General features: G+C 48.8%; 1 protein-coding gene across 1 annotated transcript; it reads right to left on the reverse strand.

The window, feature by feature from the left end:
• Positions 1 to 2,810: 2,810 nt before the first annotated feature.
• Positions 2,811 to 26,522, reverse strand: Wnt9b (Wnt family member 9B). The gene is made up of 4 exons (XM_070027662.1): positions 26,411 to 26,522; positions 10,257 to 10,513; positions 8,355 to 8,620; positions 2,811 to 7,007 (listed from the first exon to the last, which is right to left on the reverse strand). The coding sequence occupies exons 1-4, from the start codon at positions 26,503 to 26,505 to the stop codon at positions 6,534 to 6,536; spliced, it is 1,092 nt and encodes a 363-aa protein (XP_069883763.1). The 5' UTR covers positions 26,506 to 26,522; the 3' UTR covers positions 2,811 to 6,533.

The following is a 26,522-nucleotide window of genomic DNA, read 5'->3' on the forward strand; positions in this document are numbered from 1 at the left end:
GGCCTTATGTATGGCAGTTCAGTTTCTGTGAGAAACTAGATACACTATGGTCTCTTGGTTAAACAAGGGGACATATGGACATAGCCAGGTCAGGAGTGCCTGAGAGGTCAGACACATACACAGTGGCATCTCTGCATACGAGTAATATCTTTCCTTGTCTGTGACCTCTCTGAAGGCTGGACCTAGGTCCCTTTACCAGGATACTTCAGGGTCCTGACTCATGCCTGGTGCACAGTAGGTGACTAGTCAGTGATTGTAACCACATAAGCAATTAGTGACAAGTGGGAGAGGATGGGAACCAAAGAATGAGAAATGAAGGGGAAGAGGAAGGTATAGGACCCCACTTACCTCTTTCCTGAATGTGAGTTCCCCATCCCAGATCCTTACTCTGGCCTTTTGAAGCCTTTCTGCTAGTACCAGGCTTGCTCAGTACTGAGCTGAAGATTTGGGTGTGTGTGGAGATTGTTTCATATGCCTTCAGGCATCTGAGGAGCAGAGGAATTGACCTTAGTCACTCCAGGACTGGAGATCACTGCAGTCACACATCACTGAGCTGACAGGGCTGGGAGTCCTTTGGGCCTTGAGGAGACAATGGCACTGAGTCTCCAAGGTGGGATGGCCAGGTACAGTGGAGAGCAATTATGGCTCACGATTTCAAAATAGATCTCTCCACTTGTACCTTCCTCACTTGCTACAAGAACCCCACTAGAAGAGGGTAGATTCCCCACCTTCCACTTAGCATGAAGTCATTCGAGAATCTGAGAAGATGCAAGAGGGCAGTGGGTAAGAACTCAGGCAGGAGAACAGTCTATCCTGCCTCTGTCACTCAGCAAATGTTTTAAGCTTCCTGAACCTTAGTTTCCTCATCTGTATAATGGTAATGGAAATAGTTACCTCACTGGGTGAACATGAAGAGCAAAATTAATGTTGTAAGGATAGAGATGAAAAGGAAGCTATTCTTTATTTAAAAAAAAAAAGAATACCTCACACATAGCAGGGGTGATGGAATGAGAAAATCAGCACGTGGTCATTCACTTGGACAAGAATCACCCATGGATGCTGAGCTGGGTTAAAAGGTTGCAAGGCAATAGTATGTCCCACAGTCTCAAGCATACTCACAGATGAGTCATGACTCATAACAGGAAAAAGCTGACTACACTGGGAAGATCAAGCTGAAACCACTTTAAGCAAGTGATCCAATTTAACCACCCATCAGGAGCCAAGATTGCATCCTGTAGCTCCTGACCATGCACACGAGGAAGGACACCCAAGCAAGTTCATGCTAAAATGTTGTTAACTTGAACCTGATTTTTGAGGAAGCAATCAACAAACCTCAGGTAAGAGATGCCTCATAAGACATATGGCAGAGCTCTTCTAACAACCAATGCCAAGAATGCACACCATGCTGGAGTCTGCTCCGGAGTAAGGAATAGTTCCTACCTGAGTGCTGAGGCAATCCTGAGGCAGGGAGAAGAGGTTCTAAAGGACATTTATGGAAATAGTTGGAGAAGTTTGAACATGGACAGTGCTGATATCTTGTCAGCATCAAAGGGAAGACATTTTCCCTCTTGAAATCATGAGCCAGGCTTGCTCTTCATGAAAGTCCTGGTCTACTTCCTTCCACTGCATGTAGTGACAGCCTTATTCTGTGGTAGAAGATTCTTGTTCTGAGGAGACCCATGATAAAGCAATGTCCCATAAATAGTTCAACAAAGTAAATATGGGGAAGAGAGAGAAAGAGAGAGAGAGAGAGGAAGGAAGGAAGGAAGGAAGGAAGGAAGGAAGGAAGGAAGGAAGGAAGGAAGGAAGGAAGGAAGGAAGGAAGGAAGAGAGAGACTATGACTAGATGTTTTTTGGAGTGAGGAATGGATAGGAGCCCACCTAGTGATTGTCTCGACAAGCCCTGCTGCTCCTTTAGGAAGAGTGGCAGCTTCCAGCCGCTGAAGGTGGAGAGGCCTGAGGGCCTGTCTAGAACCGGTTTAGGGGGCAGGAGCAGGGAAGGCTCAGCTAGGGGTGGAGGAGTCTGAAGGCAGCATAGGGTAGAAAGAACACCGAAGACCACTTGCTAGTGATAGAGTCTTCAGTGTATCACTTAACTATTCCATGCCTGTTTTCATAGCAATGTCTACCAGGCAAGGGTCAGGTGAGAAATTAGAGCCTGCCATTATGTGTGGACCTGACTCTATCAATGCTCCTAACTGGCTGGAGGCTGGGCTCAGGAGCCCTGGGGTAAGGACTGGAGAAATATGGGGCCCTCAGGACTTCCTGCCTCTCTGGGGATCCCACATAAGGCAATGTGATCACAGAAGGGGTCAAGATCTGGGACAGGACAGGTCTGGGCTGGGAGGTGAGCTCTCTCTGCTGTCCTTGCTCAGAAAGGGCCTGGTTTTTCCTAGCAGACCAAGAGGCCTTGAAGGCTCCCACTTTGTCTCATCCCACCAGCCAAAGGTGAGGGCTCTGGAAACACTTAGCAGCTCCTGGAGAGACCCTGGCTTTAACCTAGCCTGACTCAGTGTATGTGAACTGCCTCAGTTTACTCAGAATCTACAGCATGGAGTGACCTGACCCTGCACCTGAGAAGACACAGAAATATGGGGAGGAAAGAGCCCATTCTTTGGAGCTCAGCAGCTGTGTGTTCAGATCCTGATACCCACCACTTTCTTCTGGCAATCAGGAGTCTTTGAATCTTACAGCCTCCATTCCCTAACCAATGAAGGAGGGGAGTGTCCACCAGGCAGGGTTATTGCAGTAAATTGAGAAAAAAAGGATAAGACAAATAAGCACAAATCACAGCATATAGTTTATTGGTTTATTTTCTTCCCCCACCTGAATGTCAAACCCCATGAGATTGGGACTTGGTCTTACAAACTCTTCTATCCTAGAACCCAAGGTGGCCCCTGGCATTTCACCCTAAATAATCATTGAGTGGCTGAGTGAATGTCATGTCCCTCAGTGACTGAAAGCTCCCTTGTACTGTGAACTCTCAGCATCCAAGGGTATGTGGTTCCAAGGGGACCCTTATTGGCTGCAAATAATCAGAATTAAACACAAGTGACAATAATGTGGGTGGGACTGACAGCTTCCCCACATGAAATGAGCTGCGTGGTGTGTAGCTTGGTCAAAATCCACCTGTGATATATCTACAGATAAGGTGGGCTTGCTGTAATTCTAAACTATCATCCTGGAGTCAAAAGCATTGGAAGTTCACAGATATTGGGAAAAGAAACTTGGGAAAACAAGACAGAATTCCTAGGTCTGGTACAGTCTGGGTGGTCATCATGTCTGCCGGGTTTGGAGGAAGTCAGGGCCTCTGGGCTCATCTAGACCAGGGGACAGTTTCTATGTGCCCACAGAGGCCAGGCAGGAGGGTAAGACAGGAGGCACTGGCCATTTGGGGGAGCATCCATGCCTCTGATCTGGTAGGGTTCCCTCATACTAGCTGACTGTGGGTCCAGTTTGGAAGTATAGTTGATTTTTCTAGGAAAAAAAAATCCAGGAAAACAGTGGGGGAATGATTCATTTTTAAAAGACAAATAAAAATGAGAGCAAACCATAGTCACTTGTGGACTGGGAGGGGCCCAGTGGTACAGCTGGATCATCTTAGATAATGTGTGAAAAAGGGCCCCCCCTGAAATGACTTCCATGGAGGTTCTTATCTTTCCAGGCCTTCAGGAAAGTTCCAGTCTTGGAGACCTAGGACGCTTTTTGTAGGACATATGGACATGCCACCCGGAGCTGAAAGGCCAGGGTTACACACAGTAAGGAAAGGAGCCACTTCTCTGGGTTCTTAGGCTCCGGGGATACCCAAGCTTTGACTCCCAAAGTTAAGGGAAAGTTGGCTCCTGCAGTGCTTGTTTCTTCACTGAGTGATTCTCTTCCATGTGACTTTGAGCACAGGCTACATCGCTGGGCCATTTGGAAGGTGGATCCCTAATGTGGCCCCATCTCCCTCACAGGAATAGTGAGAAAATCAATGGAGATTAAATAGTAAAGAGATAAAAGTGTTTCTGAAAATGGAAAGTGCTTTACAAATGCTAGGTGGGGTCATCCTCATTCTGGTTATTATTAAGAGCAAAACACTTTTGCAGACCAGAGGAAAGGGGCCCAGGACCCAGAAGAGCAAAGAATCACTAGTGATGTCATAAGGATCAGATCCAATCCAACAGGGATCAGCCCAGGGAGGGACACATGCTCACCAGCTATAAGACAAGACCATCCTGGGGTGCAGGAGCTTATTACAGCTCCTTCCCACCCCCTTCCAGCCACCTGGTGTCCAGCTCATGGAGCCCTAATCAGGTCAGGCTGGAAACATAGGAGTCCCACACGTGCAGCCCATGAAATAAAGAAATCATATAAATAACATAAATAGTTTCCCATATATTCTTAGCTATATAAATTATTCTCTTTTGCCCTAAAAACTATAATCTGTGAGGTAGAAAAAAAAATACCCTGTGAGCATCTCCCTAAGGCTGCAGAATGAGAGATTAGTCACTTGGATCCCTAGGGGCCCCAGCGGGGCTGTGGTAGATCTTTAGGGGTAACTGGAAGAGAAAGGAAAATGGGTAAGAGAGGGCTAGACAGAGCAGAAACCACAAGTTCAAGGGCCTTAAGAGTCTGTCCTCGGCCAATGACCTGGGGTGCTAGTGTTAATGGCCAGCCATGACCTGGGTCCTCCACGCCTGTCGTTTATCCTCTTGTACCCCTGCCCAGTTGGCCATAGATGATACTGCTCCCAAACGCCTCTTCTGGCCTGTGGGGCCTTTGCTGTCTTCTGCCCAGGGCTGAACTGGAGCTGAGCAGAGTAGGGTGTCACAGGGGAACAAGACTCGGAAGACAAGCAGAGGACAAAAGTCTCCATGAAGTGAAAATAAGAATACATAGAAAACCAACTCCCAACTCTTTTTCTCCTCTTGTCAAGCTGTAGGTCGGCTTCTGAGATCCATGACATCATTTATCTGTGATGTCTGTCATTCCAGTGAGGTATCTCAGGTCACCAGTGGCTTCCCTGCCACTGAAGATCCTTCTAGCAACCTTGGCCTCCCCTGAGCTACAGGCCCTCCTATGGCTGCTGATGGCTTCAGCCCTGGCATCCACAAAGGTGCTGAGTACTGGCTGATTCCAAAGTTTCTTGGTTTAGCAGAGGGACAGCAACTTTGCATCCAGAGAGGAAGGAAGCTTACAAGAGGGTGTGGCAAGGCCACCAAGAGGCCAAGGACTTCCCAAAGGAGGTCATTTCCTCCTGGCTGGCCTCAAACCCTGCACTCGGGAAGAACATGGCCTCCCACAGAGTGACCCCAGTGAGGTCTTCGTCCTGGCCACGGAAGATGTGATCTGCGCTGTGGGAAGCCTGTGCCTGGCTGGGTGGTGTGCGCATCTGTGCATGCCTGGACATGTACACAGCTTTCTCTCCTTCTAAACAAGGCCTTGGTAAGGGGGCACTGGATATGGCCATAAGAGCCAAGAAATTAGCAAAAATACTTCCATTCCTCAGGTAAATACATTTGTACATTGATTTGTAAATGAAGGAGGCCATTAAGGAGCCAGGCATGGCAAAGTCTCAGCCAGGGCAAAACCTGAGTTAGATAAGCAACTGTGAGGGCAAATGTATAACCAGAATCATAGCTCATGAGCTGACAGCTCTCCTATGTCACTGTCACCAGCAGGTATGGGGACTTTAGCCAGGAGGACCCCAGCCACCAGGAATTGGCAGAATATATTCCAGAGCAAGGAGAAACACTGAGCTTGCCTCAACCCTGCCTGATACCAGGGCACTGTCCCATCCTCCTCTAGGCTGCCATTACAGGTCTTTATGACTCCCTGCCTCTTCTCAGATGCACTATCTGAGCCCACCTCGGGGACTGGCTCACTCACCCACCTTATCTGTATTGGGTTCTATAATGAGCAGGGCAGGATGGTCCTGGAGACAATAAGGGTGCCTAATTAAGGCAAACTGGAAAGGTCAAAGCTAAGACACAGGGTTCCTGGGCCTGCATCTGACGTGGGTCTAGCCAAGCTCAGAAAACTTTCCTTGCTCTGCACAACCAGCTTCTGCCACCATCTTCAGCAGAATAAAAACTACCAGAGGAGTGCAGGCAGAGCTCACCACCCTTTGGGTAGGCCCAAAGGACTGGACTGACGCTTCCTAGATGGACACCTGCCCCAGCTGCCCTGCCTCCTTCCTCTGCTTTCTTCCAGCTCCAGACAATCCTAGAAATGGAGATGGCAGGACATCCTCCTCCATTGCTCAGCCAACCTCACCCCTGCTCTCTTCTCTGTCTCCCTCATTTTCCTTACACATCCCTTCCCCAGCCTACCCTCCCACTCCATATCCTCAACAAGGTCAAGGACCCTGAGACTCCCTAGCAGGGCTTTGCTTCTCTCTGCTGCCAAGCATGGAGGGAAGCAGAAGGCTGACAAGGGTCTGTAAAGGGAGGGGTGGTGAGCAGCGCAGGCCAGTGTGTTCTTGTTCTCTGTGTGCCTCCCTGGAGGGGCCTTGGGAGTCCTGGCAGTGCCACAGGCTCAGCAGCAGCAGCTTAGCGCTTACAGGTATACACGAGCTCCTGTTGGGCACACTGCTGGCACTCCACATAGCAGCACCACTGCACCTGGCAGTGGCAGGAGAAGACCACCAGGCGGCTCTGGGTGTCGTAGCCCCGTCCGCAGCACAGGCTGCTACAGCTGGCCTCCCGGGAGCACACTCGGCCTGCCGTGCCTGGAGAGTACTTGCTGGGCCGACAGAAGCTGGGGGAGTCCTCCATGTAGACCAAGTCCCCAGATCGGGGTGTCAGGCCCTTGGTGGGGCCACTCAGCTTGGGAGATGCCCATACCTCCAGGCGGCCTAAGGCCTCATTGGTGGCACTGGACACCTTGACGGCAGAGTCATAGCGTAGCTTCAACACCTGGCCTGTCTCTCGGAATGGGGAGAGTTGCTTCCAACAGGTACGCACAGCACAGGAGCCAGACACGCCGTGGCACTTACAGGTGGTCCTGAGGCCACTCTTCACGGCCTGGAAAGAGAGGTAAGGTGGAGGCCTGCTCAGTAACCCAAGCCTGTCACAGTGAGTCAACCCTGGTAAAGTGTTAGGGAGAATGAGGAGACTAGACTCAAGTTTTCCCACAAGGTGCCTTTGTGCTAGCTAGTAAAAGGCTCTGCTTTCTCTATGTAGTGCTGGCAGCATGGTGCAGGCAGCGTAAACCAGGTCCCAGTCACACCTTCTCTCTTGATCAAGAGTTCTAGTAGAGCATATAAGCTGCATGACAGAACACAGCAGCCCTGCTTTACTCAACTCAAGGATGAGGACACAGAATACAGGATTCGGTTTCATAAAGACTTAGAGCTTATGCTAGGCACTGGTGGTTCACACCTGTAATCCTAAACTACTCAGAAGTCTGAAATCTGAGGATCACGGTTCAAAGCCAGCCCTGACAGGAAAGTCTGTGAGACTCTTATCTCCAATAAACTACTCAGAAAAAGCCCGAAGTGGCGCTGTGGCTCAAGTGGTAGAGCTTGAGCCAAAGAAGCTCAGGGACAGATCCAGGCCCCAAGTTCAAACCCCAGGACCAGGGGGAAAAAAAGACTTAAAGCCTTTCCTGCCTTCTCATCTAAATAGATCTAGAGACCCACTGCCCTCCATTCTCACACCATACTCTAAGTTTCCCTGCTCCCCTTCTCCCTATCTTTCCTGTGTGTGTGTGTGTGTGTGCGTGCGTGCGTGCGTGCACGTATGCGCACACGTGCCAATACTGGGAATGAACTCAGGGCCTTGCACTTTTGCTCAGCTTTTCCTATTCATGGCTGGTACTCTACCACTTGAACTATGTCTCTAGTTCCAGCTTTTTGTTGGTCAATGATAGCCTCAGATTTGCCTACTTGGGCTTTTAACCACAATCTTCAGGTCTCAGCCTCCTGAGTAACTAGGATGGTAAGCATGAGTCTCTCTCCTCTCTGTGCCTCCTCCATCTTCTGCCCATTAATTGGGGAGGGAGAGTATACATTACATCAGAGTTGTTGAGCAATGTTGGCTTTGGCCTTAGAAGGAGACCCCTCTCCAAACAAATCCCTGCTTCACTAAGGCTTGGTGCCATCACTGCCTAGTTATTGATGACACCCATACCCTTCCCTAGTTCCACTCTATTCCTAGTACTTGGTGATGGTCCAGAACAGATATTCAGAGAACATCAATTCAAGGAGTAAAGTTCATCTGTGTGTGTGCGTGTGTGCGTGTGTGTGTGTGTGTGTGTGTGTGTGTGTGTGTGTGTGTGTGTGTGCCAGAATGCTGGCCTGGCATAGAGCTTGCTCCTTAGCTCTGCACCCTGGCTGGGGCCACACTTTGGGAAGCCAGGAATGTGCTCACCTTGATACCCACATGGGTATTGTGGGCATCAGCCCGAGCCCGCAGGTCCTTGCTTCCTCTCTTAGGCCCCAGGAAATTGCTCAGGAACTTGGTGCTGTACTTGAGGTTGTCACCACACACTCCCCACTGCCAAGCTTGTCGACTCTCCAGGCCCGGGGAGTCATCACAGGTGCAGCGTTCCATGCGCCCAGCACTGCAGGCCCGGGCCAGCGCATGAGTGAGCGCGGCTGAGGATATTGCATACAAGAAGGCTGTCTCCTTGAAACCTGTGTGGGGCACCCAGACATCAGCAGGAAAGAAGAGATCCATGGTGGCCTACTGTCCTCTGAGGGCTGGAGGAGGTGAAGGGGGTACTGGTGTGGGTAGGTTGGGAAAGTATGAACTCCAGGACACAGGCTTTGAGTATCACATGCCAGTTGGTTTCAGGCTGAATGTTGCCATTAAAATGGAATTTCCAAGTCAGGCACTGGTGGCTCATTCCTGTAATCCTAGCTATTCAGAAGGCTGAGATATGAAGATCATGATTTGAAGTCAGCCCAAGTTGAAAAAGCCCATGAGACTCTTATCTCCAATTAACCACCAGAAAATTGAAAGTGGCACTGTGGCTCTAAGTGTGGTAGATCACTAGTCTTGGGGGGGGGGGAGAGAAAACTCAGGGACAGTATCCAGGCCCAGAGTTCAAGTCCCACAACTGACTGTAAAAGACAAAAAAAAGGAATGTCCAGATCCCATTATGGAGTGAGTACTAGATCCCCAGAGGGCAGCAGGACAGGAGCCACAGGACTCCAGAACTAGCTAAAAATGCTACAATGTGAAGAGAAGAGACTTGGATACCTGAAGAGGGGCTAAGCAGCCATCTTGATTCTGAGTGCATACGCAACAAATGGGACCAAACCATTTGTCAGGCCCTGTGCCTCTGAGATCTTGCCCTGTGGACTTCCTAGAACTTCCTGCTGTCTCTCCAATATCATTCTCTGCCATCCATTGTGGAGTTGACCTCATAACAGAATGGCCTTGTCTCTCCTGGACGACTTGCCTCAGCCCAAATATCACACCCACTACCATGACCACAGATCCGTCTTCACTATTGGTGGCCAGTCCAAACCTGATCTCCTCCTGGCCTTCAGTGTGCCTGGAGGGCTAGTGACCCCCCAAAGAGAGGGAAAAAAAGACACTAGCTCTGCCCCAGTCCCCTCCATGGAAGAATCCACGGAGACCAGAGGCTCTGTATTTCTGTTAAAAGTCCCAGAGTCGTATCTCCTCAGCAATGGAGTATCAGGAAGACTTCTTGCTTCCAGAAGGTGTGCTTTCCAAGGGTGGATGAGTCTGTCTGTCATTCCAGCATCTAGCACAGAACCTGACTCACTGTGAGCATCCGGAGACACTCGTAGATGGAAGGGTGGGCATGGGGGATGAGGAAGGAGAAGGCAGAGTCAAGATGGAAGGGAAGGAGGGAATGATAATGAGGCCTCTTTTGATGAACAAAGAGACAGAAGAACAAGTGCACAAGGGAAGATTTTTACCTCAAGCATTTGGGTCAGTTATGAACTGCCTCCATCCACACGTTTTTACATATTACATGCTCACTTGTGGAGGAAGCCTAGGGAGGTGGTTAGAAGCCACCTGTCTTGTCTGTGGGATCCTCCAGGAATGCTCTTGTGTCTTTCCCTCTCTTGTATCTTTCTTGCTCCTCTGCCTTAGGTTGGGTCACCATTGGCCTTCAACAGACCCTCAATAACTTCCCCGGGCTCTTCTCACTCAGAGCTGTACCCAGCTTGCCAAGGAAGTGTACCTACAACATAACCCCCGCCCCCTCCCCTCCCGCCCAGTCTCCTTCTTCACAGTCCCCCCTCTCCTCTCATCGCTCCCCCTTCCTCCCTCCTCCCTCTCAGTCCTTCCCACCTCTCTTGAGCAGGCTGGTCCTCCCCTCCAGGCTGCAGTTCCAGCGCTCCTGCCGGAACTGGAACTGGCACTCCAGCAGGCCCAGGTGGGCAGCATCCCGCAGGGTCTCAGCCAGGCCGGGCTCCCTGCGGCAGAGCTGCTTCTGGCGACGGGAGAGCTTCAGCAGGTCACACTGCTTCAGGTGGGCACCACCCTGTGCTGGGGCCACCGCAGTGCCCAGGCCTGGGAAGGGTGTCAGGACCTCTCGCCCAGTCAGGCTGGAGAAAGAGAGAGAGGTGCTGGTAAGCCTTGGAGGCCATGATGGGAGGGCAAAGGTTGGGACATGCCAGGCACTTTATTCATTATTCTTTTGTGGGACAAGGATTGTGTCTCCATTTTCCAGATACTAAGGTACTTGAAACAAGGATGGATGCAGAACCTCAAACCTGTTTTCTAGATGCTAGTATATGTTCTTGTCTACCCGATTTCCCAGACATGCCCAATTAGAAAGGCCATTTGAGATAGTTCATTAAAAATAAAGAGCACAGCCGGGAGCTGGTGGCTCACGCCTGTAATCCTAGCTACTCCGGAGGCTGAGATCTGAGGATCGCGGTTCAAAGCCAGCCCGGGCAGGAGAGACCGCGAGACTCCTATCTCCAATAAACCACCAGAAAACCGGAAGTGGCGCTGTAGCTCAAGTGGTAGAGTGCTCGCCTTGAGCTGAAGAGCTGAGGGACAGCGCCCAGGCCCAGAGTTCAAGCCCCACGACCGACCAAAAAAATAAAATAAAATAAAGAGCACAAAAGCTAAGCCATATGGGGCCCAGAGTTTAAGCTTTAGTAGCAGCATAAAAACAAAACAAGCAAATAAAGAGAAGATTCAAAAGATTCATACTTGGAAATTCTGATTCTAATGATCTAGAGTAGGGCCTGGAAATCTGTATGTTTTTAACATTTAATAGGGAGGATCAGGGCTAGGAAGTTGGCTCAGTGGTAGTACTTGCCTTGCATGCATGAGGCCCTGGGTTTGATTCCTCAGCACCACATAAGCAGAAAAAAGCTGGAAGTGGTGCTGTGGCTCAAGTGGTAGAGCGCTAGCCTTGAGCTGAAGAGCTAAGGGACAGTGCCCAGGCCCAGTATTCAAGCCCCATGACGAACAAAAAATAACAAAAAAAAAATTAGGGAGGATCAAAAGTTGGGAAATTTTGAGAAATATTGTCAACTCACTGCCTGAAAGGGAAAGTCACCACTTTGAGATGAGCACAAGGGGGTACAGATGTAGAGCAAACACCTAGCCAAAGGCTGGATTCTTTTCTTCCTGGTTTTATATCATTGCTTATGCCCATTGCCTTGCTCATGCCAACTTAGCTTGTTTCCAAAATCCCACATAGATCATCAACCATGTGGCTTTTTTGGTGCTTGGTACAAATAGATGCTTGGGAGGAAGCAAGCAAGGAAGGAAGGAAGGAAGGAAGGAAGGAAGGAGGAAAGAAGGAGAAAGGAAGGAAGAAAGAAGAAAGGATGGTAGGAAGGAAGGAAGGAAGAGAAAGAAAGAAAGAAAGAAAGAAAGAAAGAAAGAAAAAAAGAAAGAAAAAGAAAGAAAAAAAGAAAAAAAGAAAGAAAGAAAAGAAAAGCAGCAGGCAGGCAGGCTGACAGATGGTGGGATGAAGATAAAGGTGAATCCTAGACTTTTATTCTGTATACATAGTCATAGATATAGATCCTGGAGTCAGCCTGCCATATTGTAAACCTGATGCTGCCACTTCCTAGCTGGGTAATCTATGAAGGTTTGTTTTTCTCCTCTATGAAACAATAGAGATACATATAGGTCCGGCCTCCACCCCTTCCTCCCAGGGTTGCTGTAAGGGTTACATGAATAGTACAAGCCACATCTGGGCACCATGGTTTATTCCTATAATCCTGGTTACTGGGGAGGTGGAGACTTGGAGGATCATGGCTCAAGGCTAGCCTAGGCCAAAAGTTAGAAAGACCTCATCTCAACTAATGGCTGGGCTTGGTTGATATGTGCCTATGATCCCAGCTATATTGTAGGCATTGGTAGGATTATGGGTCCTTACCTACCTGGAAAAGAAGTGAGACATGAGTTTGAAAATAAGCTAAAATGAAAAGGGATCATTGAAAGAAAAAAAATAAGGTATAAACCATAGGAACTGGCTAGGCAGGCTTGCATTCCGCTGGCTAGAGTTTTCCAAGTGTCTCTCCCTCGTAAGATGCCCTACCCTTTTACCGGAGTGTCGTGATGGGGAATTGGAGGGTTTTTGTTGTTGCTATTTGTTTTTCTGTGCTGGCCCTGGGGCTTGAACTCAGGGCTTTGGCCCTGGTCCCTGAGCTGTTTTTGCTCAAGGCTAGCACTCTACCACCCTGAGTGGTCAGAGAGGCCCTCATCCCACTGAGCTAAGGGCACTGTTCTGCTGTTAGGAGTCACCTGCCTCAGCCAGACATTTGGCTGGATGCCTCACCGTCTGTCTGGGGAGTAGGAAGCCTCACTGGAGGGTGTAGGCCCTGGCCAGGCCTCGGGGGCCCCACAGATTCCAAATCCATCAGGTGCGGCCAACCCAGCGTGGAGCATATCTCTGAAACCTCAGAGCAGAGACAGATGCTATCGGCTCCCCCTGGCCCAGCCTGGCCCTGGGCTCCCCTCCCAGACAGGGTGAGGGCAGGGGCCCGTTAATCATTAATCTGGGGGCAAATGGGTAAATTTCCAGTCCACCAGGCCTACACCCAAACCCCTCCCTGCAGCCTGGCAGGAAACCCTCAGAGCTTGACCCTTGGCAGGTCCAGAACAGAACCTGAGGTCAGCCAACAGCTGAGGAGAAGTGAGCTTCCACTGGCTTTCAGCATGGAGGGTGGTCTGGGAGCAACAGGGAGAAAAGGGGCAGCAGCCCAGAAGCCCTGGTGTGAGGGACAACTGTGGTTCAAATGATTCCTGTGTCTTAGAAAGTAGGGCCTCCATTGCAGAAATTGATTAGCAGAGAAGAGCAAAGAGTGATGACAATTTTGGCTAATGGACTAAAAATCCTTCAAGGCCTGCCTCAAATTCCAATCATAATACTATAATTATAGCCATATTATATATCATATTATATAACATAATGCATTATTATATTTATTATGTTATGTTATACATATTATGTGTTATGTGATATATACTAGTATAACTACCATTTTTTGGATATCTACTACTGGAGCCTTTTGAATTACTATTGTGGGCACCTAAGCTCAACCATTCCTTCTACCTACATGGTTGTTATATGGTCTCTGTTGACCATTATATATCAGTCGGCTGATTGGATCAATGATAATCATATGACCCAACCAAGGCCAATTAGTCCTTTCTTTGGGATTTTTGGAATTTGAATGAAGAGACCTTGCAGTTTCATTCTCTCCCTTTTTTGCTTTGAGAAAGTGGGTCTGTAACACACAGAAGGCAAATAGAGGAAGCTGAGAAAAAGAATTAGTCAGAGGTAGACATGGTAGTGTGCGCCTGTGATCTTAGCACTCAAGGCTGAAGCGGGACTACCACAAGTTCCAGGCCTGCCGGGACTACATGGTGAGACCCTTTCTTCAAAACAAATTTTTTTAATTAACCAAAAGCATCAAGAGAAATTGAATGGGAGAAAGAATTGAGTACCAGAATTCCCTAAGCTGCGCTTGTGAGGCAGGCTTTGTAAACACCCTTCCACTCATCAACGGCACTTGTTTTTTTTTTTTAATTTAATGTAATAGACCTTGAGATTGATGGCTTCAGGAGTCTAATATAAAGTCAGTTAATTTTATTAGTGGTAATGACACTTAGTCGTGATTAATGGTCAGAAAAGGCAGCCAACCGCACAGAAGCCTCAGGCCGCACTGGGCCCTGATCTGTGCAGAGCTCTCAAAGAAGGTTTCCTGGCACTGTCTTGGGGGAGGGGGTCCCCACAGAGCCTGGAAAGAGCCTGAGAGGACTTCCAGGACCCAGTATCTCTTTTATATATTTTCTCTATGTTGCAGTTTTAGATCATATCCCCTTTGTAGAAATAGTACCATGACAGTGAATTGAAAAGAAAATTACTCAACCTATTTCCTTAAATGGTGCTAAAGAATTCTCTTCCACACACCTTTCTCATCTACCAGAGAAGTGTCTTCTTGGGTCCCAGAAGAATTCTGGGCATTTCAGGTTCCAGCTCACTCATTGGCTATTGTGTGGAGTTCCCTTCCCTGGAAAAAAACTTGGGCTGTTATATGCCAGGCCTAAGAACCCCAACCTTATCAAAATCCTGAATCACCTACATGTCAGCTGAGCCCCAGGGGGTTAGAGAGGTAAGACAGACAACTGGAGAAGTTCAAATGAGTTCTGTTAGTCTTAGGAATCCACACAGAATGGGGATCTTGGGAAGACTCTACCCTGTGGTCAGACACTCCCAGCCACACTGCAGCCAGCTTTACTAAGTGACCAGGAACTAAATAGAGCAGATGAGGCTTCTCCAAGACCCTCACCCCCAGATCCCTTCTGTCCACTGCCGGCTCTTCCTTCCCCCTCCCCCTCCCATACTGTCCTCATCCACAGATATAACTTAAGTCAGGTTAATGGCCTGTGCTGGGTTCAAGGACATGGTCCTGCCTCCAGAAGTTGACAGTCTGGAGGGAACTTGGTTGGATTCAGGATCCCTCCAAGCTCTTTTAGGAGTAGGGGAAAGAGAAAAGCTGTGAAGGGCCTGCCTTCCTGAAGAAAAACTAGTAGCTGAGCTCCCAGCACCTTCTAGGTGACAAGCTGGCCCCTGCCAATTCTGTCCTACCTGTGTCAGAGGCCTGGAGCAGGAATAAGTGTTCAGCTCTGACATAGGCATGCTCCAGGCTTTCTGGGGGAAGATTCGCAGGTGTAGAACTTTCTCATTACCATGGAATCCCATGGAATCCCTCCACCACCTTCCTCCAGGCTGTTCTTCCAACCCTGCCCCAGCCTTTGTTTCTGCTCCAGAGGCCTGACAGTCTCAGTAGGGGCTGTGCCAGGATGTGGATGGGCAGGTAGCATTCGACAAGGTGGGTAGTAACTGGGGCACCCAATAATGCTAGTGTGTCTGGACTTATGACCAGCGGGTCAGGAGCTAGGACTGGCACCAGAGCTCATGCCAGGCAGCTGCCTGGGAAGCAGGAAAGCCTGAGCTGCCTGGGGCCTTGGCCTCAGCCCTGCAAAACCCCATTAGATGCTCATGATAACTGGCTTCCGCTGCAGGGCCATTTGCATGGTCAATGCTCCCTTTGTGCTTTCATCTCAAGCATCTCAGCCCACCTCCCTGGCCCTCACTGAGCCCCTATACCTTACATCCCCTCACACCCCCACCCCAAGCTGTCCCTTCCATGCTCCACTCCCACCTCTCCCCAGCAGGGGGCAGTTCCAGGGAAAGTTCCCAGCCACTGGCCAGTCTCCCCATCCAGATCTCTCCCCTCCCCTTATTACACTGAGGGGTGCCAGGCTTACCCTCGCTTCTCCATCTTTCTATCCCATTCTCCTCTGAGAGATTCAGTGTCACCTCAGGCCTGCTCCAAGAAGACATACTCAGGGCACAGCCTGGCCAAGTTGGCAGTTGCTGTTTCCTACCTTTCTGCCAACTTCTCCATTCCCCTCCTCCCACCCTCTCCCTCGCCCATTCATTTCTTTATTCACTATCAGCCTCCAGACTGGTCCACCCACAGCCATGAGATCTCTCACTACTTCCTACCTGCCTGTTCCCTAACTCCCTCCTTTCAGCTCCTGACCTCCAGAACTCCACCCTAGAGATGGAATCTGCCCACCCCCTCCTCTGGCATCTACCCAGACGCCATCCCCTATCCCATCTAGCCCTGAAGAAAAGAGTCTGGCCCAGCTGTGGGCTTTGTCTCCACTTCCTGTCTTGCCCAGGCTGCCCACTGAGGATGGCATTAGGGAGATGTTGCTTGAGCTGAGTGGGCAGCCAGCCACACAGCCAGCATGCTCTGCATCTCAACAATCTCAGGATTTCAGCATCTGTGCAGGAAACACTTCCCCTCCCTCCTTTCCTTCTGCCTCTCTGCCTCTGCTCAGGCTCAGGCTAAAGCTTGGAGAGGAAGCCTTCTGTCCCTGGCATGTATGGCTCAACCGGTACAGTGGCCACAGAAGGTCCTCAAAGTTAGTTTGTCCAGAGCAGAAAGATTCCTTACCTTTGTAAGTCTGGCTTATGAGCTTTTCCCAGGTCCTTGGCTGGGTGCAAATGGACAACCCTAGGGTCATTCCCTGCAGGAACGCCTGGCCTACAGGTCTACATGTAAAAGCTGTTGTGCTGTGGAGAGGGCAGGAAGACAAATAGTTTGCCAAATGGACAGGTCCCTGGTGCCCAGAGAGTTCATGGAAGACCTTTTGTCCAATGTGATAGTAGCAGGGCTGGGATGTGCCCTGGTTTTCCTCATTCTACCTAGCCTGGCAGTCTCCACTTTCACATCTCAACATAACACAGCAGGAAAGCAAAATCAGCGACTGCCATAACAAATGTCTCAGGTGGTGGGTGGTGGGAATCCAGGACAGGTGGAGTTGAAGAGAAGGAAACTGGTTGGAATTCCTAGGAGCTTTCTGCACAGTCTTGGAGGTGGGACCCCGAGAAGGAAGAGGAAGAGCCTCTGTTTTAAAGGTTACTTTCCTCCGAGTTGGACTCAATCTCCTTCCTGCCAGAAGTCACAAATGCAGTTTACAGAACTGGCCTGTCCATCCATATAAATGTGTGAGAGTCTAACACAATACCAGTGCCTGAGAACCTACTCTGCAGGACAGAGGGAAGGCCAAAGGGGTGGATCAGGAAGAGGGGGACCGGAAAAGGACTCACTGTAGTGAGCATCAGAGAAAAGGCAGGGGCTAGACTCCCTTAAGAAAAGCCTTCCCAGCTTCTTGGGTTCACAGACCTAGCCCTGAGTCAGGAGAAAGGCAGCTTCAGGGACACGGGAGGGCATTGCAGAGAAAGGACTATATCTCCCAATGAGGAATACGTCCCCCCCCCCCCGTCAACACACACACACACATACACACACACACTTGGCTCTGCCCCAACCATGGGGTCCTAGCTCCTGGTCTGGTGACTATAGCCAAGTCACTTAACCATGGCAAGTTTACCAGCTCATTAGCTTAGCAGACTCCAAGTGCTCCTGGGCTCTGGCCCCCTTTCCCCTGGGAGGAGCCAACCCCCACCCAGTGCACACTCACTCAGGGATACAAACCATCCCAGAGTTGACAGGCTCTGGGAAAAGAAGTCTTGGACCACAGAAGCTACTTGTCCTCTTGTAAGTTCCAAGGATAGCTCACAGACTTCCACACAAAGCAGGAACCTCCCAGCCAACCAGGGAACCACCTTGAGTACTCCTGAGGGCCAGAGTAGTCCAGGATACCCAGGGAGAAGTGAAATAGAGAGAAGATCCCTTGGGAATAGAGTGGATCCCTCTGGAACAGAATCAGAATGAATATCCACCTTAGATCATCTGGACCCACAGCTCAAGAAGAGGACCTGTCTCCTCAACCCATTCTCTACCTTGTCCTCCTGCCATGTCTAATTCAGCCCACCCTCTGTGCCTTTCTTCATGCCATACCCCCTACCTAGAGTGCCTTTTAAAACACTGAATGGCCAGGCACTAGTGGCTCACACCTGTAATCCTAGCTACTCAGGAGGCTGAGATCTAAGGATCCATGTTCGAAGCCAGCCCAAGCAGGAAAGTCTGTGAAACTCATCTGCAGTTAGCTGCCAAAAATCCAGAAGTGGTACAAGTGGTAGAACTTCAGCCTTGAGTGAAAAAGCTGAGGGACAGTGCCTAGGTTCTGAGTTTCAAGCTCTAGTACACCAACACACACACACACACATACACACACACACACACACACACACACACACACACACACAATTAAAATACAAAATACAAAGTATAGCCAGGTGCCGTGGCTCATGCCTGTAAATCCTAGCTACTCAGGAGGCTGAGATCTGAGGATCATGGTTCAAAGCCAGCCTGGGCAGGAAAGTTTGTGAAACTCTTATCTCCAATAAACCACCAGTGTAGCTCAAGTGGTAGAGAGCTAGCCTTGAGCTGAAGAGCTGAGGGACAGTGCTCAGGCTCAGAGTTCAAGCCCCATGACCGACCAAAATAGAAAAATAGAAAGATAGATAGATAGATAGATAGATAGATAGATAGATAGATAGATAGATAGAGACTAGGAAAGCTAGTCCTGAGACCCTATACAGCTTAGAGATGATGTTGCTTATTTACCTCTAAATAGCTTAGAGATAATGTTGCTTATTCACCTCTACCTTGCTCACTAATCATCCTCTTTCTATGTCTTTCCCCCACTTTATTTGGATATAGTACTACTAGCCTCTTCAAGGCTGGACAGTTTCTCAAGTTGTCTGTAACTCCTTGGTGGAGCCATGGCTTCTTATCCTCTGGGGTTGCCTTCCTCAGCCCTGGCCCTTTCCTCCCTCAGCACAGATGTTCTTCAGACACTTGTTGGCTACATCAATCTCTCAGTTGCTCAACCCTGGGCAGGAGTGTGGTCTAGGCTCTCACTCAGCCTCCCATGGTCACATGCTGCAGTGGTCGCCACCTAACATCCCACAAACCTCCCCAAGCTGGGCTAGACAGGATGCGGGGGGCAGGCTTGGCAAGAACCTGCCCAGCTCTGAGACTATGATCCATAATGCATGCTCTTCCCAGTGCCAGACCTCAGGACCATCTGGCCCTGGTCACTCCGACCCTGAGCTCTCAGGTCATGCAGCTTCCTTGAGGTGCTGACCTTGGGATTGAGAAAGCCAAGCCAGTCCCCTTTGGGCCCCAATCTGTGGGGACATGCTGTGCTTGGATACCCAAGTTTCCCTTTGATACCCAGCCAGCACCAGTTAAGAAATTGGCCTGAGTCTTTTCTTAAAACTCTACTTGAGTGGAATGCCAGTGGCTCACTCCTGTAATCCGAGTTACTCAGGAGGATGAGATCTAAGGATTGTGGTTTGAAGCCAGGCTGGACAGACAAACCTTGAGGGACTCTTATATCCAATTAACCAACAAAAAGACAGAAGTAGAAGTGTGGCTCAAATGGTAAATCAGCCTTGATTGAAAAGGCCAAGCATTCAAGCCCTGAGTTCAAGTCCCAGTACCAGCACACACAAAAAGAAAGTAATAAAGGGGTGAATTCTATTTTATCAAAATACATTACATGCATACATAAAGAAATATCATCATGAAGCCCTTTTATGCAGCTAATATTAACCAAAAAATAAAGAAATAAATATATAATATTAGGGCTGGGATGTATCTCAGTGGGGGGTATGCAAGAGACTCCAGCAGCAAAAAAAAGAAAAAAAAGAAATGCAAATTCAAAATAGAGCAAAAAACCCCAAATAAATAAAAGAACACATGGGATGGACACAGCAGAGGAGGTCCAAGGAAAGGAAAAGGGCCACAACAAAGAAGAGGCACTGCCCATGCAGACATTCACTGAAGGAGGGGGGTGGGCACAGCTGGCAACTGTACCCCAACATACAGAGAACTATGAGTGAACTAGAGATGTGCATCCATAATACACTAGCTAACAAGTCAGGAATTGAGGACATAGAGTACAAGAGGCATCCCTACCTATGCAAGAGACAGAGGAGGGACTGGAAGGTCAGAGCCCCTCCTCTCCTGCTTCTCTTCCTCAACCTCAACCACAGCAACCTCACCGCCATCCACTAAGGGGGCTGGTTGACCCTGGGCCCAAGTCTGGAACCCTCTTCAAAGATTACAGCTCAACCCGAGACAAGTGACCTAAATTCTTCCCTAAAGACACAATTACTCTTATCAGGGATATTTGGCTTTTAATCCATTCCTCAAAGCAGTAAAACTTTTGCTCTTTCTTTCCTCTTACCTTGTTTTACTCAAGAGTCAATTCAATTTCTAAAAAGAAGAAAAATAAACAAGAATGATGCTATTCAAATACATAAAACAAAAATAATTTTTAAAAAAATTGTTTAAGACTTGCACACCCAAAACTACAAAATACTGCTGAGGGAAACAAAGCCTAAATAGTTATGGCCTATTTATAAATCAGCCTACTCAATATTGTTAGAATGTGAACCTTTCATAATTAGCTTACAGATTTAATGCAATTCCAATCAAACTCCTAACAGGCTTTCATGTGGATCCTGGTAAGTTGATACTAAAATTTATATGGAAACACAAAGGAACAAATAGCCAAAAAAAAACAATTTTGGAAAAGTACAATGTTAGAGAATTTACAGGTCTTGATTCCTAGACTTACTATAAAGCTACAATCATCAATACGATGTGGAGTTGACACAAGGGTAGGCACAAATATTAGTGGGACAACACACAGAGTTCAGAAATAGACCCACACATGGAGATAAAATGAATCATGATAAAGATAACATTGGAGAAGAGATCATCCTCAACAAATGGTGCTCCAAGAAGATGGCCATATGAAAAGCAATAACACCAGATCCCTATCTCACACCACACAAACAAACTTGAGATGTATACTAGACCTAGGTGTAAAAGCTAAACGAAGTTTCTGGAAAAAATATTAGAGAAAAATCTTTGCAACTTTTGAGTAGGTAGAAATTTCATGGGTAGGGGGCTGGGAAGGTGGCTCAGTGGTAGAGTGCTTGCCTTGTATGCATGAGGTCCTGGGTTCAATTCCTCAGCACCACATAAACAGAAAAAGCTGGAAGTGGCGCTATGGCTCAAGTGGTAGAGTGCTCCAGCCTTGAGCTGAAGAGCTGAGGGACAGCGCCCAAGCCCAGAGTTCAAGCCCCAAGACCGACAAAAAAAAATGTTTTCTCCATAAAATACCAATAAGAATGAGAAGGCAAGCCACAGATAGGGATAAAATGTTGTGACTACTTTCTAACAAACAACTTAAATCAGCTAGGTGCTGGCAGCTCATGCCTATAATCCTTGCTACTTAGGAGGCTGGGATCTAAGGATTGTGGTTCAAAGCCAGCCCTGGCAGGAAAGGCTTGTGAGACTCTTACTTCCAATAAATTACCAAAAAAGCTAGAAGTGGAGTTGTGGCTCAAGTGGTAGAATGCTCACATTGAGCACAAGAGCTCAGAGACAGTGCTCAGCTCCAGAGTTCAAACTCAAGGACCAGCCAACAACAACAACAACAAAAAGATACTCCATTAACCAATATTCACATGTCAGAACATCCAACACACCATTCACTGGTGGGGCAATACAACTTAAAACCACTATGAGATGTCAATATACATACCTACTAAAATGGCCACTATTAAAATTGTCTATAATTGGCAAGAATAGAAAGCAACTAGAGCTTTCCTATAGTACTATGTGACATGGCAAAAACATCTTAGAAAACTGTTCGGTAATTTCTTCTGATCAGTTAAACATACACCTACCATATGATTCAACAATCCAATCCTAGGCCCTGATAGAGAAATGGAGAAATGTCCATAAAAGAGGTATTCATGGTTGCATACTGGGAATATCTAAAACTCTGGAAATAAACCAAAATTCGCCTCAACTCAGAAATCAGTGAAAGAATATGTAGCCCATCCATGTAATGGACTACTACTCAAGAATAAGGAGGAAAGAGCCACTGATACTCACAATGACATGAGTGAATCTCAAAAATGTCATATTGAACAAAAGAATCTAAGCACAAAAGGCTCTACACCATATGATCTCATTTACATAAGCAGAAAGCAGAGGACTGAGTTTTTTGAGGAAAAAATTCCTTCAGAGTGGTAGAAATGTTCTATGAATAATTCTGGCCAGGTGCCAGTGGTTCAAGCCTGTAATCCTAGTTACTCAGGAGGCTGAGCTCTGAAGATAATGGTTTGAAGCCCACACAGGCAGAAAAGTTCCCATGGGACTCTTATCTCCAATTAACCACTAGAAAACCAGAAGTGGAGCTGTGGCTCAAGTGGTAGAGTACTAGCCTTGAGCAAAAGAGCTCAGGGACAGTACCTACACCCTGAGTTCAAGCCCCACAAAAGATCAAAAAAAATTCTGGTCACTTCAAGTGTGTATACAGGTGTATCTATTTGTAAAAATCCAATCTGCTTATTTAAAATATAAATTTTATATGTGCAATAGTAAGTTGGAAAAATAAAGGCTATGTCTTGTTTCTTTGGTGAGGAGACCAGGATACACTGGGCCCTGCGAGGCTCACAGAGGGTGTCACAAATACCACAGTGACAGGAGGTAAACTAGAGCTTAGGGACCAAGGTTGCCTGATTCTTGGGCATTCTCTGTGTTGTCCTTCATCAAGAAGTCACTTGTCCCCAGGATTCTTAGCACCTTGAAAGTTCTAAGGTCCCCTAACCCTAGCAGACCTGGTCTTGGCACTGAAAGTCTACAGTTTTCTAGGACTAGATGTCCTTGTCTGGATAGCTGGACAACTCTACTAAAACGCTCTGTAATGTGAATCTAAGTGTTCCCTATCGCTGGCTCTGTGACTTGGGGCAGATATTTTAACCCTGCTGACCTCTGGGTGTGATGGGCATACACAGCTTTAAGATGGATAAGAGGCTTGAAAAGGATGGACCCAAAGCGAGTTCCCAGCACCGCTACTGGTGGTTTCTGAGGCTCTAGCCACCTCCTGACAGCCAGGCAGGGTTCCATGTGCCCCGTCCCACTGTTATAGACAGAGACGCACATTGTGAGCTCTTCCTCTGGGGTCAGGAAGAAGGATATGAGAGAGAGTTAAAGGAGCAGAGGGTACAGACCAACCTCCAGCCCTTGCCCTGTGCAACCCCTCCATAGCTGCTGTGTCCCTGGGGTCCATGGTAGCTAAGGAGAAGACCACTCCCTGTAGGGCATGGAGCACAAGGCTCACACTGTGATACCAAGTGACTCACTAGACTTTTCTGATGATCCATTTCCTTTGGAAACCATTTGTCCACACCATACAGGCCTCAGGTCCCGTAGAGAAGAGGCTGCATAAATAAATCATTCATTAGGCCGCGATTAACTTCTAGACTACGTATGTCACCATCATCAACTACACACCTAGACTGAAGGTTCATGCAGAGATGCTGGGCTCCAGTGGCTTACACCTGAGCCACTGAGCTCAAGAGTTACTTGGAGACTGAGATCTGGAAGATCAAGATTCAAAGCCAGCACAGGCAGAAAAATCTGTGAGACTCCATGTCCAAAGTAACAAGCAAAATGCAGGGCTGTAGATGTGGTTCAAATGGTAGAGTGCTAGCTGAGCATGCAAGCACAGCAAGCTCAAACTCTGAGTTCAATCAAACTCTGGTACCAGGGCAAGGTAGGGGAGTGGAAGAGGCCATTGTTGGCTCACAGGTTTGGAAGTAGAGGTTTTGCTTCACCTGAAAAATAGGAAAATTTACATGTGACTGTCTTTTATTTATAACCTCTTCTTGCCTCCTCCTCCTCTCTTCCTCCTCCTTTCTCCTCCTCTTCCTTCTGCCTGCTTGCAGTTCCAAAAGAATATGAGGACCAGTGCCTCTCAGAGCCCAAACTCCATTTCTGAGAGAAATCTCAGTAACAACACACAAGGGGAAATGGAAAGCCTGGGAATACTTGACCATCTTAAAGGCTGCAAAGATTCAAAGAAGGTTTGCCTCAAGAAAATTGATCTCACTCTCCCAAGAATCAAATTTTCTTGCACTGGGTAATAAACTAGACCTCTCTATGTGATAATTAGAAATGATACTTCAAATGCATTGAGGACAAAGCACATTGCCTTACATTCTCACGAAAGTGATATCAGATTTCTTCCAGAGGAAAAATATTCCAGTAGAAAACTGAGAACCCTGATCCTAGCTGGAACAACTGAGTCACAAGAGGATGTCCTGAATGATAGCCCTGGCTGAATCCTGTCCATTATTCTGGGGTCAAACAGCTAACAACATGAAGCTCTGATTTTAATTTATTCCCAACTGGAGGGGTGGTGGCTCTAGTATTCCTTGCCAGTTCTATCTAGCTAAGCTCCTAATCTGGAACAGATATTTCCCATTCTCACATCTCACAGACCTGACCATGGGGCAGACTGGCCATCTCTCCTCTCATTTCCAAGGCAACCCCTTGTTCACACACACAAAACCCATTCTAATCTTGAGCATTACCAAAAACTCATTTTTCTTCTAACACTCCAGCTAAGGAGTCCAGGAGCTCTGGAACCCCTATTCTCATCCTACCTGACCTTCTCTCCTATTGCTAATCAGAAAACTCAAGCAAACAAGAGAATTGTGGAAAGGAGCTAATACCTAAGTGTATGTCCTTCCCTTCTCCATTCTGGCTCAGAAACGTCTCAAGGCTGAGACACCTAGATACTGTACTGGTTTCTTTAATGCTAATAATCACTAGAAGCTTGGGTCAAGCACTCACTATGCTTTGCATAACTTTTGTATGTGTGTGTGTGGGGGGGGGTTACTGAGACTTGAACTCAAGGCCCTGGTGCTTTCCTCGGCGTTTTTCACTCAAGGCTGGCACTCTACCACTTGTACTTTAGCTCCACTTTCTGTTTTTTGGTGGTTAAGTGGAGATAAGAGTCTCATGGACTTTTCTGCCTGGCTGGCTTTGAACTGTGATCCTCAAGTCTCAGCTTCCTGAGTAGCTAGGATTATAGGTATGGTCCATATCTTTACTCCATCCTCTTACAAAACAGGCACTGAGCTCCTCATCAGAGACTGTGGGACAGAACAGTTAAGTGATACGGCAAAAGCACAAAAGCAAGAAAGTGGCAGGATGGAACTCAGAGTTTGTGCCCTGTCTATTACATTCTGCCTGCTGAAGGAAATGTAGCTCATTGTAGCCTGAAATACTCCACAAGCAACATCATCTATGTCTACTGCTGTGGCAGGGGAGGAGGGGGGTCACACATCAACTCCAACCTGAGCCCCAAGAGAAACTGAGGCCCAGGTTCTTCTCAGGTCATCATAAACAGGGCCCAGAGATAGGATTAGAGTTAACATCCCTCCCCCAACACCGGGCCCCTATATTTCAGAGGAGACTATTGCCTACAGTGCATAGGGTCATGACCTGGAAATTAGTTCAAGCCCTTACACACTGGCCTGTGAGGGGCTCCTCAGACCGTAAGTGCCCTCCTGTGGCCCCCCTGAAGCAGCCACTGCCACATCAGTAGCTGGTTAGAATGTGATCACACCGTGAACCTCGCCCTGACTTGGGGAGAAACTCACCAAAAGAGGAAAGGTTTAAAGTCACAGCCTTGGGGGGAGATGAGGAAGATGCTTTTGGATCCAGGATCCCTGCCACCACCCCACCCCTGCCAAGTGCCTGTCTTTCAAGATCAGAGAAGAGGCGAGGAGGCATGGAGACAATTGCCCCCTATCTTTCCTTCCCAACTTCCCCCTCCTGGATCCCACCCCACACTCTCCAGCCTCTCAACTGACATCCCCTCTTTCCAGCCATGTCCACCCTCCCGAGAAGTCACCCGACGCCTGGTGCATTCTAAGATTTGATCGTTTCCTCAGCGGATGGTTCCTCCCGTGTCTTCAGTCCACCCTCCCTCCCCACCGTCAGCGCGCCTCCAACACCCTTTGGGTCATCCAGAAGCTCTGCCTGGGTCCCCATTATCTACCCCCCTCCCCACTCATCCGCCCAGCCCTCCAAATCCCCTGCACCGCAAGGAGATAGGCGAAGGCTGGACAGAGCCCGAAAGGGGAGCAGAGACAGGGCAGCCCAGTGAAGGTCCAGAGCGGGCATGGGGCGCAGAGGACGCCTGGACGGGCAGCGCCAGGACCGCAGGCGTGCGCGCGGAGTCGCGGAGTTCGGGCTGGAGGAGTCTGACGCCCAGCAGGGCGAGGGCACGGAAGACTAGACGTCCAGAAGGGATGGGGGGAGTCTGAGCCCAGAAAACCAGAGAGGAAGCTCGGAACTCGAACTCCGACCCGGTTGCATCTCGACGGGAAGAGGGTCTGAGTTGGAGGCCTCGTCGGGACCCGGGGACAGAGGACTGGGGTGCGGGGTGCTGGCTCTGCTACTGCCGGAGGGGTGATGGGAGCGGGTCGCACGCAGGCCGGGCACTGTTTGCGGCAGCGGGCCCGGCACGGGGGCACCGATTGCGGGAGCGGGCCCGGTGCGGAGGCACCGACTGCGGGAGAGAGGAGGCGGGCGCGGGCTGGGGGCGCGGGCCGGGCGCGGGCTGGGCGGGGGCGGGGGGGGAGGGATGCGGCGGGCACTGACCCGAAGTAAGAGGCAGAGGCGGCGGCGGCGGCGGCGGCGGCGGGCAGCGCCAGCAGGCAGAGCGCAGCCAGGGCCAGCGCGGGCGCGGGGCGCATGGTGCCGGCGGCGCGGC

This window comes from Dipodomys merriami, unplaced genomic scaffold, assembly GCF_024711535.1.
Source record: "Dipodomys merriami isolate MVZ:Mamm:240054 unplaced genomic scaffold, mDipMer1.0.p SCAF_19, whole genome shotgun sequence".
Classification (NCBI taxonomy): domain Eukaryota; kingdom Metazoa; phylum Chordata; class Mammalia; order Rodentia; family Heteromyidae; genus Dipodomys; species Dipodomys merriami.

What these genes read in the sequence shown, in the direction of transcription:
- Wnt9b (XM_070027662.1), bottom strand. Translation starts at nt 26,505, where the DNA reads ATGCGCCCCGCGCCCGCGCTGGCCCTGGCTGCGCTCTGCCTGCTGGCG. An exon ending in GCCTCTGCCTCTTACTTCGG is followed by an intron (nt 10,514 to 26,410) that starts GTCAGTGCCCGC and finishes CTCTTTCTCCAG; the next exon opens with CCTGACTGGGCGAGAGGTCC. An exon ending in ATACCCATGTGGGTATCAAG is followed by an intron (nt 7,008 to 8,354) that starts GTGAGCACATTC and finishes CTCTCTTTCCAG; the next exon opens with GCCGTGAAGAGTGGCCTCAG.